This window comes from Rattus norvegicus, chromosome 8 (genome assembly GCF_021556685.1).
Source record: "Rattus norvegicus strain SHRSP/BbbUtx chromosome 8, alternate assembly SHRSP_T2T, whole genome shotgun sequence".
NCBI classification, from domain to species: domain Eukaryota; kingdom Metazoa; phylum Chordata; class Mammalia; order Rodentia; family Muridae; genus Rattus; species Rattus norvegicus.
The window spans coordinates 75358001-75370034 of NC_141541.1; the positions used below are offsets into that span (position 1 = coordinate 75358001).

The 12034-nt window shown below is 45.8% G+C and overlaps 1 protein-coding gene and 2 long non-coding RNA genes across 21 annotated transcripts in view; 1 reads left to right on the forward strand and 2 right to left on the reverse strand.

Annotated features, from left to right (window-relative positions):
• On the forward strand, window positions 1–10341 carry LOC148004217 (uncharacterized). Of its 2 annotated transcripts, XR_015627805.1 has the most exons (3): window positions 1–297; window positions 8081–8144; window positions 9004–10341. It is a non-coding gene; the product is annotated as an uncharacterized LOC148004217 (long non-coding RNA). The 2 variants fall into 2 exon arrangements; XR_015627804.1 differs by lacking the exons at window positions 8081–8144; window positions 9004–10341 and adding an exon at window positions 6004–6385 and having other exon boundaries at window positions 11–297.
• Window positions 1764–6066, reverse strand: LOC148004218 (uncharacterized). The gene is made up of 3 exons (XR_015627803.1): window positions 5807–6066; window positions 4457–5698; window positions 1764–2349 (listed from the first exon to the last, which is right to left on the reverse strand). It is a non-coding gene; the product is annotated as an uncharacterized LOC148004218 (long non-coding RNA).
• Window positions 9651–12034, reverse strand: part of Tpm1 (tropomyosin 1) — a 26770-nt gene continuing 24386 nt past the window's right edge. For 11 of the 18 annotated variants that reach the window (XR_015626366.1, XR_015626370.1, XR_015626371.1 and 8 more), the window contains 1 exon segment: window positions 9651–10499. Coding sequence is in view for 14 of the 18 variants with exons in the window: in NM_001034069.1 (NP_001029241.1) it covers window positions 10417–10499 (83 nt within the window). In the remaining 4 variants the exon portion in view is untranslated. 18 annotated transcript variants of the gene reach the window in all.

A 12034-nucleotide genomic window follows, 5' to 3' on the forward strand; every position in this document is an offset into this window, starting at 1 on the left:
CATCATGCCCTGGGAGAGACACTGGAGCTAGGCACTGTCTTGTGGGTGAGGCAGGGGAGGTGGCTCTTTGGAGAGCAGCTGGCGCTTTGTTGGAGACTCGGGGGTCACTCCTCTTCCTTCGCAGTGGGGCTGTCTGTGCTGTACACTAATGCTGGCCGTCAGTCCTGAAGGGCAGCGAAGCTCTGGTTTCCTTGTGATTTCAGGGGAAGATAAGAATTAGCCTCCGAGAGAACTGGCCACTGCACTGACCCAGCTTGATGGCGTCCTGGAGAGTGAGCTTCAGTGGCAGCTGTACAGGTGAGTAGGGAAGAGGTGAGGAGCAGGCTTTTCTCTGAGGCCTGGGGAGGATGATTCTAACGGCTGATTACAGCCATGCAAGACTCCATTGTGTGTCAGTTACAGGCCTGGAAAGCTGTCCACTGCTGAGTTTGAGTTGAGCTCTTATTTAACCATGACCAGAATTTCACGGTGCAAGTACTATTTATTAAATTATTATTATTCTACCCCACTCTGCAGGTGGGGCGATAATTAAAGAAATAACTTACTGACGGTCACACAGTAAGTGGCAGAGATGGCTCAAATTCTGGTCTTACTTCGAGGTCTGGGTTTTTGTTCACAGTCTGTGCTATCTTTGCAGGAGCAAGGTTTACATTTCCTGCTTCCTCCCTTTGTCTCTGGTTATTCTCCAGTAATGAAGGGTCTCCCCCAAAATAAGGCCCTCGTCTGAGCCCAGTATCACATTTATCAACTCTGGGTTTGGACAAGAGACACAGGATAGAATGGGTGGACTCGGTGGACATAAGGCTTGGAAATCGATTTTTCATTGTTTTGTGGGGCATGGAACAGGAAACAGGAGAGAAATAGAAAGAACATGGGATGCTAGAGGTCTTTTAATACATTTTGGTCACTTTTATAAAATTATTTCTTTTTTTCGTTCCGAATTAAAAGTTCATATATGGTGGATACGAGCTCCCCCCACCCCTGTCTCTTTCTTTATTGGTGAAAAAAATAAAAGAGCACAAATCCACCTTTATTTATTTACTTTGCATTAGTTTAAATCAAGGAAGGTACAGCACCACACGGAGTCTGTGTCCAATGGCCTTTGTAAGAAGTTTGTTTCGTAATTTGGCAGAAACCATGTCTCTGTTTAGCCAGCAAAAATGGCCTTGCACCACAGCCTTCCAGGCATAACTGAATTTTTTAGAAGTCCTGTTCCCAGCAGGCCCCAGAAATCTTGAGCCTTTCTTTTTTCCCTCCTTCCTTCCTTCCTTCCTTCCTTCCTTCCTTCCTTCCTTCCTTCCTTCCTTCCTTCTTTTGAGTGCTGGGCACCAAGTACAGGGTCTTGGGCAAGCTAGGCAAGAACTCTATCCCACCTCCTGTCTGCAGAGCCTTACGTCTTACAGGCCTCCATCTCAACCAGATCACAACAAGTGCTTTGTTTCTTTCATAAGACCCAAATTGTGCTGTTCAATCCAGACTGGAGCAGGAATCAATATACACTCAAAGAAACTGCTTAATGCCATATTTTGTGCTCTCTGTGTGTGTGTGTGTGTGTGTGTGTCTGTGTGTGTGTGTGTGTGTGTGTGTGTGTGCACATCTGTACCTGCATGTGAGTACACATCCGTATATCCATTCAATGTAGAGGTTCCCCTATGGCTTGTGTTGCTAGCTCCCTTGTTTTGGAATTGCTCCATATCCTTCTTCCCCAGGTGAGTTTTGGGAATTTGAATTTGGGTCTTCAAGTTGTGTGGCAAAGGCTGTTGTTGTTTTTAAAGGTTTATTTATTTTAATGTATGTGAGTACACTGTCACTGTCTTCAGACACACCAGAAGAGGGCATCAGAATTCATTACAGATGTTTGTGGAACACCATGTGATTGCTGAGAATTGAACTCGGGACCTCTGGAAGAGCAAACAATGCTCTTAACCACTGAGCCAATCTGTCTAGCCCCATTTTTTTTTAAGAATATATATATTTTGCAGGTGTCCTCAGACACACCAGAAGAGGGCAACAGATCCCATGTGGTTGTGAGCCACCATGTGGTTGCTGGGAATCAAACTCAGGACCTCTGGAAGAGCAGTCAGGGCTCTTAACCACTGAGTCATCTCTCCAGTCCCCGGCTTTGTTTTTATTTTTTTAGAGTGTATATTTTTACTTTCCACATGTCAGATAATATTCACATTACAAACAGTCTCAAATCAGTCCTGGCTGAGAGCAGAACCCCAAAAACCAAGCGCTTAGAGGTAGAAGTAGGAGAGTTAAGAGTTCACACTCATCTCTGGCTACATACCAAGTTTAAGGGCTGGTTTAGGTGAGTCAGAGGCACAGACAGACCTTTAATCTCAGCACCTGGGAGGCAGAGGCAGGTAGGTATCTGTGGTCTACATAGTTCCAGGCCAACCAGGGCTATAACAGTGAGACGCTATCACCCCCATCCCCCATCCCCCCACAGGTTGAGGTTATAGACAGACTTTTCTTCTTGAATAGATTTTTTTCCTCTGTTGAATTATAATGCTTTGTAATAAAAATGAAATGAACAAGAGAAAAAGAAGGGAAACCAGGGAACATATAACTAAATGGCGGCTTTGACCTTGGATGCACATTTGATTTGTTTACCTGGCAACCCTGCATCTGTAGCAAGCAGCTTCTTACTCCCACTGGCAAATTGCTACCTAAAATTTGCATATACCTTTACATATGCAGTACACATCTATTGCTATATACAAATTGGAATTAAGGGTAGATCTCTTTTCTACCCAACATCAATTATCCATGCACCTCAGTAACGTTTTATTTTCCTCGGATAGGAATCAAAACTAAAGAAATAAGTCAGAGTACGCTCCCGCTCCCGCCCCACCACATTCACACTAGCACTGGAATGAAATGCCGTACTCTTCCGCATACTGACCTATTTCTTATCTCTCAGGGAAGGGTGGAAAGTGGATTATAAGGAGACGCCCAAAGCTGCTAACCTGTTAGGGAGGCTCTGAACTTGGATGAGGAAACTCAGAGCAGGTTGCTGAATTCTTTACCATGAGACAGCACTGGGCAGTGGCCAGGGACCGTTGGGGGCTTCCCTGGACAATTTTCTCAACCATCTACCTTTCCAAGATTCCTTTCATAACTTCCCAGTATCACGGGAAGCTAATCTCACAGTCCCTAAGGATCTTAGGATCTTAACGTGTCCTAGACTGGACTCAAACTCCCTATATAGTTGAAAATGACTTTGAACTCTTATCTTCCGGTCTCCGCCTCCAGATGCTATGGTCACAGGAGTGTGCCACCCTATCTAGTTTATATGATGCTAGAGGTTAAATCTAGGGCTTTGCACATGCTAGCCCAATACTCTACAAACTGATCCACACTGCCAGCCTTGAGTTTTTGTAAATGTTCTTTTTAATTTTGTTACACGGGCTTATTTATTTGCATGTGTGTATGTGTGTGAGCCCGGGGCATGCGGAAGTCGAGGTGCACAGATGGAGATCAGAGACAACTTTTGGGAGTCGGTTCCCTTCTTCCACTACAGGGTCCAGGGACGACACTCAGGTCCTCAGGCTTGGCAGCACAGGCCGTTACCTCCCGAGTCCTGTCTCCAAACCCCACTTTTATGTCCTGATTTATGCTCTACCCTTTTCTTTAAGGACTAGGAGATCCCTTAGGATAACACAAAGGTGTGCTAAGATCAAAAGCTAGAAAAAGTTAAATGCCCCAAAGCAAGCAGTGGGATGTAGTTGAGAGAAAACTTTTAAATGAGTCTGGCAAAAAAAAAAAAAAAAGCCATAATAATGAATAAAAAACAAAACAAAAACCCAAACCTTAGTGGACACAGCAAACCTTAAAATGCATTTATGAGCCAGCAGAACTCTCAATTCTAAGGTTTGGAAGCTAAGGGTGAGTTCTGACCTGCCCAGAGAACCTTTTAGAAAATTATACATCAGGATGAAGGAAGCCTTTTTTTTTAAAACTGCTTTTAGGTGGATAAGCACTTCCTGGAAGAGGCAATGCCTGCCTTTGATGTATGTCTGCATCATTAACTCTTAAGTGCTGTGTAATCAGAGCTCTCTCTCTCTCTCTCTCTCTCTCTCTCTCTCTCTCTCTCTCTTTCTGTGTGTGTGTGTGTGTGTGTGTGTGTGTGTGTGTGTGTGTGTGTGTGTGTGTGTCTATCAGTGGCATCTTCTACATTACTTAAGACTCCTGGAGAGCAACAAGTCCTTTTCCTTTTTCTTTTTTTCGGAGCTGGGGACCGAACCCAGGGGCTTGCGTTTGCTAGGCAAGCGCTCTACCACTGAGCTAAATCCCCAACCCCAACAAGTCCTTTTTTTAAAAATTATTTTTTTTTGGTGGAGCACGGACTTGAGAGACAGGGTTTCTCTGTGTAGCTCTGGCTGTCCTGGAACTCGCTCTGTAGACCAGTATGGCTTTGAACTCAGAGATCTGCCTGCCTCTGCCTCCCAACTGTTGGGATTAAAGATGTGCACCACCACCACACAACCTATTTTTTTTCCATCATCTTGTAGGTTACAACCTAAGTCCCTAATATGATGCACCCCAGTCTCAAATGGGAATAGAACTTGATTTTTAGCATTTAGGCCAAATTATGCAGCTTAATAGCAATCTATCGTCTCCTACAGCAGACAGCATTGGAACCCTTTCTGTGCCTAAGTGAGCAGAACAGGTCAGAGAAACGAAGAAATGTGTGTGTATGTGTGAGCACACACGGATGCTTTCTCTCTAAGTATGGATCTTTTAACGTTTTTGATGGTTCCTTTTTATCTTTTATGTTCATTGGTGTTTTGCTGGCGTGTATGTCTTTGTGAGGGTGTCAGATCCCCTGGAGTTACAGACAGTTGCGAGGGCACAGGCACAGTGCCATGTTGGGGCTGGAAAGATTCTCTGGAAGAGCTCTTAACCTCTGAGCCATCTCCCCAGCCCCACCTTTACTTTTCTGAGATAGGCTCTCCCATCGAACCTCGAGCTCATTGGCTAGAGTGGGTGGCCAGCAAGCTCAAAGGATCCTTCTGTCTCCACCTTCCCAGTGGATTACAGGCAAACGCCACTGTACCCTATCTTTCACCTGGGCACTGAGGAGCCAAATTCAGGTCCTCAAGCTTGGGGCAAACCCTTTATCAACTGAGCATCTCCTCTGTGGCTTCTTTATGCTCATTGCCTTCTTGTTTCTGGTTAGACTATTCCTTGCTCCTTTTGGGTTTCAGGTGGAGGGACTAGGCTGACAGCGGTGGAGTGTTCTGGAAAGATGTGTCTGTAGAACTTTCAGGAAAAGAAGACAATGGTGAGGTTCATGGTGACCACACCAGACATCAGTTAGTTTGGCCGACTCTAGGTTCCCAGAATACATACCCTCTAAGTTACCAGTGAGGCCAGCATGCTCCTCAGAATAAAACTCCTGCCTCTTGGGCACTGATTTCAACCTCTATGAAGGTCACTGCACTGGATTTCTAGCGACAGACTGAGATAATTCTTTTAAGCCCAAATGCTGGTCATACTTTAGATAATGGTCTCCTTAGTCACTGTTGGGGGATTGTTTTACTGTGAACTGTAGTTTTTATAGAGGAAGTCAATGGGATGGAGCTGGTGCAGACTGTGGTCAGCCCATCAAAGCGAGGCTCACTGGAAGGTGGAGGGATGCTATTATTCTGCTGGGACTTTAATGCTTGACCTCAGGCTCCAAACGTGAGTTCTGCCGGGAAGTTAGAATTTCTAATCACAACCGAGTTGAAAATAAATTAGAAGCTATCACCATGGAATGCCCCTCTGCCAAAAAGGAGCGGGGGCAGGGGGCGGTTACCTGTCATCAGCTCTCTTCTGGATCCAGTGTGTTCCACAATTCCACATCTGTCTTGCCTTACGACTCCTGTTGAACACGCAAGGGTTGAGCTGCTCCTGTGGATCCCCACTGCTGAGTCTCCGGGGTCCTCGCTGGGTTTTCTGCTGCTGTGATAAACACTAACCAAAAGCAACTCGGTCCTCTCCGGTTTACTTCAGCTTGCACTTCCCAGTCACAGTCCATCTCTGAGGGAAGCCAAGGCAGGACCTCGAGGCCCAAACCTGGAGGTGGAAATGGAAGCAGAGTCCAAAGGCTCACCATTCTGCTCCTCTTGTACGGGGACCCACCTGCCTGGAGGGGCAACACCCACAGTGGGTCGGGCCCTTCTGTTACCAGGAAATGCCCCACAGACCAGTCTGCTGGAGGTAATTCCTCAACTGAGGCTCCCAATTTCCATACCCGACACCTTGACAACCAAGCAACGTTCAGAACTCTGCACTGAGCAGCTGCTGGTCCACATGCGGAGAACAGAGACCCAGAATCCTGTCTTCAAAGGCTAGTCCTTTGCTTAAAAATAAAATCTGAATGTATGTCATAGAATCCACCACTCCCCATGTTCTCCTGCTGGGCTATTTGTCTCACCAAGAAACAAGTTTTCTTTTATGTGTGGTGTTAGCCGCCATGGTAGCAGCACTAGTGATTTCTATTTTGTGTGTGTGTGTGTGTGTGTGTGTGTGTGTGTGTGTGTGTGTGTGTGTGTGTCTGCGTGCACTCGGGTGCCTGCTCATGCACACACGTGTGGGTACATATATGATAAGGGCAGGGTATGTGTGGAGGCCAGGAGCCAATGTCAGCTCTCATTCCTTAGCTACTGTCCAATTTGTTTTTATCGGCCTGGTGCTTGCCAAGTAGGTTAGGCTGGCTGGTCAGCCAGGGATCTGCCAGTCTTCACCACTACGACCAGGTATTTATTTATTTTTAATATGTAGGAGTGTTGTGTCTGCATGTGTGTCTGTACACCACTTACATGCCTGGGGCCCACAGAGTCCAACAAGATGGCATGGATCTCATGGAACTGGAATTATAGGTAGTGTGGATGGCGAGAATCAAGAGTCTTCTGGAAGAACAGAGTGGCATCTTTCCTGCTACTCCCTCCTCAGTCTTTACTGTGGGTTCTGAGGACAGACCTCGAGCACTGTACCTTGAGCACCTTGAGCCCAGGAATTCTATTTAAGAAGAGTCACCTTGACATTTCCTTAAAGGCTCAGTTCAGGGGCAGGGCTGAGGAACAGACAAGGGACTGTCGGTTGGTGGCACTGATTCATTATGTCACTGAGGACTTAGTTTTAAGGAAATTCACAACATAGGAAGAGGTGAAGCCACTTCTGTAAAGGATGAAGACGTGTAAACGGTCACATTAACCAGGTCTCACTATGAGCGGAGGAGCACGAGGAGAAGCCAGCCCATCTGCGGAGCGGAAGTAAGCTGCCCAAGTGGCCTTGAAGGAGTCCCCAGCCAAAGGGGAGGCCTTTAGATCCCTGTCTCAGCATCTGTGTCCAGAGATCAGCCTTGGCAGGCTCCGATAAGGCCCTGACTTCACTCTTTGTTCTCCTGGGCTTGGCAGCAGATGGAAAGTGAGCTCTCAGGCAGCAAGAACCAGCCTTATCCTTTGGGTCAGTGCCCATCTGTCAGACACTTGACAAAGTTGTGTTCCTAAGAGGAAACGCTCCACTCATAGACACACAAAATTTATGTCACCTGTTGAAGGACTGTAGCTCTGAAAACTCTCAATGCCAGACATTAGCAGAAGGGGGCACGTCTTATGTTGCCTGGTATCTCTCATTTTTTTTTCCAAACCTGTCAATAATTCTGCAAGGGATGGCTCCCCAAATCTACCACTTTTTTTTGTTTTAGCTAGAGAATTCACATTTTCCCCTCTATAGACATGATTGTAGAAAAGTGTATTTGTATATATAGTGTTGGCAAGCTGAGAGAACTGTTAACACACTCAAACATTTGTTCCAAGTAAAAAATATTTTCGTGGAGAAAAACAGAAAACCAGGCTTCCAGAAGACACACGGCAGCATTCACCACCAGCAGGTTTTGTTTCTAACAGTCTCCAGGAGCAGCCAGAAAAGGAACTGTTCTGTTCCCTACCAGCTCCATTAAGTTCAGAATAGACATAGTTTTTTTTTTTGTTTTTTTTTTTTTTTCTCTCTCTCTCCCTCTGAAGACTCTAGAACTCTCCTGTGACTTTGTCTTGGAGACACATTCTCACTCATGTCCTTCTCTTAGGAGTTCACAGTGAATTCTGAATTACTACAGCCTTCCGCCTACAATCTCAGCACTGGAGTCCACGGTAATGCATCTCGAATACATTTCACTGTCCCCGTCAGCTTCCAGCCTGGCTTTCCTCATCTCTTTACCTTGACCTCACAGGGTGGCCTGCCCAGAGGCTATCACACTGGGTCAGACTCAAGGCATGTGCCATGGGGGAGACATGGCTATTCTCCTGTGTATCTCATTGGAAAGACGTAGAAATGACTGAATTTGCATGATCTGCTGCTGCAACGTTTCCAATTTTCTGTTGCCCGGCACATGTTTGCAACGACGTAAGAATCCAAATTGAACTTAGTGTCTCCAGGCCAAAGTCTGAGGTCTTGGCCATCACTTGTGAGCTGTAGAGCCATATGCATACAGGCTGACTTGTAAGCTCAACATAGCCTACAGCACGTCAAGATGGTATCTGGGGGACTTTACGCAGGTCAGCGTGAGGGTTCTCCTAGCTTCACAAAGGTACAGAATGTGTTGAGGTGTGTAGACTAGAGCAGTACTGGGAACTCATTTCATCTCTGTGGTGAGTCCTGGCTTGAAGCCAGATCTGAAGGGAGAGAAGACTTTCATGACTACAATGAGGCAGAGAGAGCTGGGAGTGGTGCAGTAGGGGAAGGTTGAGACTTCATAGGACTTACTGGCCTAGCTTTCTATATAGCTGAGATAGCCAGGTCTCCAGGCTGTTTGGATTCTTTACCCTAAAACCAGAACAGCTAATGCTTGTGAACCAAAACGTTATCTGTGTACGTAAGTGAGTTCTCACTTATTTACACTCTACTGCGTTTGCTTTGAGTGATGATAAATGCCCATTCTCCCAGTCCCTTTAAATCTCACTGTAGTGCAACCAAAGCCAACCCAATTCTGTTTATGTTCTGTTTGCTTAGTGTCTTCAAGAGCTAGGGAAAAGATATTTTCAGTTTCTCTCTCTGAGAAAATGAAGACGTACAGAAGTGGAGAGAACTCGTTGAATTTAAAATCAGAAATATCATGAAGCTCCACAAAAGCTAAGTGGCTTGGTACCCCAGGTCCCCCACTCGCTGGATGGAAGTGTGGATGCATCAAGACTTAGCTAAGACTTGGGGCTGGAGAGATGGCTCAGTGGTTAGGAGCACTGACTGCTCTTCCCTAGGTCCTGAGTTCAAATCCCAGCAACCACATGGTGGCTCACAACCATCTGCAATGATATCCGATGACCTCATCTGGTGTGTCTGAAGAAGGCGACAGTGTACTCACATACATAAAATAAATAAATCTTTAAAGACTTAGCTAAGACTTGAGGGAAAAGTCCACAGAGCACTTTACAGATCACCATAAAAGGTCTCTTACTCCACGGAACTCCGCCACGGACTGACCATGGAAAACAACGTTTGGAAAGGGCTTTCTGACTTAAATCACTGCTGAGAGGCTAACCAGGGGACCCAGCCTCTGCGTAAGCAACCTCTCAAGGAGGCAGGCAGGTCCATCGCGCTGAGTTCACAAAGCAAGACAACAACAACAACAACAAAACCAGACAAACGACAGGACCACCAGATTTAGAAAATGTCCTACAATGTGCATTTTATTTCATATCATTATACAATGTTTACATAGTTATAACTCTCGAGAAAATGCCTTTTCTTTACCAATTACATATGTAGTGCCTAGATCTCTTACCCTGACATGGAGAATTGGGGGGGGGGGCGAACAGCACTGAGCCCTCTCCCCACTGAGTTGGAAGGGACCACAAGCATGTCAGCTGGGAAGGAATGGGAATCTTACAAGACCAGCGTGGCTTTCAAACCCTTGGCTGTGAGGAACACGGGCACATGGAACCCATATCCTCTCGCAGTGCTACTCAAGACAAAAATAAATTAGTGTTGGACAGAAGTCTAAATTGTATTAGACTGAACAAAAGACACCAGGGGTTCTTTTGTTTAAATTAGCACCAATCTGCACCTGATTGTCTCCAACATCAGTCTTCCTGATGACCCCACCATTGGCACTTAGGCTGTTAATCCTTTTGTTTTCGTGAGGCTTCCTACACTGGCTAAGCAAACTGCATGCCTAAACTCTGTGAAGTGTGGCAATGTCAACCTGGGAAATGGCACATTTAAATAACAAGTACCCTGACTTTCTGTGTGTCTTTCCCCACCCCCTGCCCTAGCTGGCTCTCTGCAGATGTTGCAGTGACAGTGGTAAAGGTATATATATATATAAAAAAAAAAAGCATTGAAGGGGTTTCATGGTAAGCATGTGTTTAAAGACAAAATAAAACAACAGGGGGAAACGAGAGAATGTGGCCGCAGCTAAGGAGGGTTTCACATGTTGTTTAGCTCCAGTAAAGTCTGGTCCAGCATCTGGTGCATACTAAGGTTTTCTTCTTTGGCATGTGCCACTTTCTCTGTGATGGGATCAGAAAATTGAGTCATGAATGGCTGAGCTTCACACTCGGTAGTGGTTTGTACATTTAGTAAGCAAACACCAGTCACACACAGATGAGTGGCACTACACATGCTTTGGAAGTCACTCACATCTACACAAGGCCCCCGGGTGCACCTACACCTGCAACCCACCCTGACGTAACGTGCAGGGTGTGTTTGGTGAAGGCTCACCCACTGCGTGCTACGGGGAACAAGGGAGGGTCAAAAACCAAATACAGGTACAGCATTGTTACACAGACCGAAGAAGACGTTAATACCAGCACAGGATTCTGAGTTACAGGCAGTTAAAGATCGGGTAGGTGGGTCAGAACACGACCTCACAGAAAACGAAGATGACGTAAGGAAGGTTCTGACCACTTTTTAAATAGATTTATTTCTACGGCTCGCAAATGGTTATATGAACACATCTCATGCACACTTCATTAGGGACATTCTCTTAGTCTTTTTATAGTATCCCGCTTAACAGCATGACACGATAATCAGATTCCAACACCGTTAAACTTAACAAAGCATACCTTTCAACCAGGGACTTGTGGTACGAGCTCCTGTTTTCAAAAGCTATTTTGCCCAAGCATAGGTACACGTTGGATCACATTTCAAACACTATACATGTTAGGAGGATGTTAGGAATACAAATGTAGAAGAGATATTTAAAGCAGGACTCACAGCTGTTTAGAGGAAATAGAAAATTTTTTCCTTTTTTGGGGGGGATGGTGGTGGTGGGGGAGTCCTCATTATCAATCACTTCAAAGAGGGCCTGCTGATGCAGGAAGAGCTGAATTGATTGGTATAAATATTTTCCCATATACATAATGTATCATAAAAACTTCTTGGTTATTGAAGATTTAATTAAGATATACAGAGGAAAACATAGGCAAGGCTGGCCTTCCAGCCAATGCATTTCCTTCCCATTTCTCTAGAAGTTATCATTTTTTAACCCCGAGAGTCATAGATTTTCTGAACATGGACTCCGTTCCTAGAACTTGGCCCAGGGTTTTAATCCTCATTCAGGGCCAGCTTTAGTTCATTAGTTAGACGGCGGTTTTGCTCGAGTTGATGGTAGAGTTGATCTGGGCAGGTCAGCAAGGGTTAGCAGAAAAGAAGAGGCAGAAGGAAGAGGTTAGCAAGAGTCAGTGAGAAACGGTTAACAGACTGAGAACACAATACAAAGGACAGCGGCAAGGTACCCTGACCCCAGGCCCTCTGCCCTGTGCCCTTGAGGGCGCATGGAGGTCTGGCAGAATAAAGGAGGGGCCAGAATCTTTCCTTGGTGTAGAGCAGAGGCGAAGAGGTGCAGAACCAATGCTCCTTCTGCACCTCATTAAAGCCACCCAGTGACTCACTTATGTGTAGTTTAGGACAACAGATTTGGGGACTAAGGCCAGGCTGGAGGGCAGCCCCAGACACTCATGCTTTGTGGGAGCTCAGCAGAGATTCTAGGCGAGCCCCTGACTAGCCCACGTCTGTACACTCTTCCCGAACCCTGTTCTCTCTG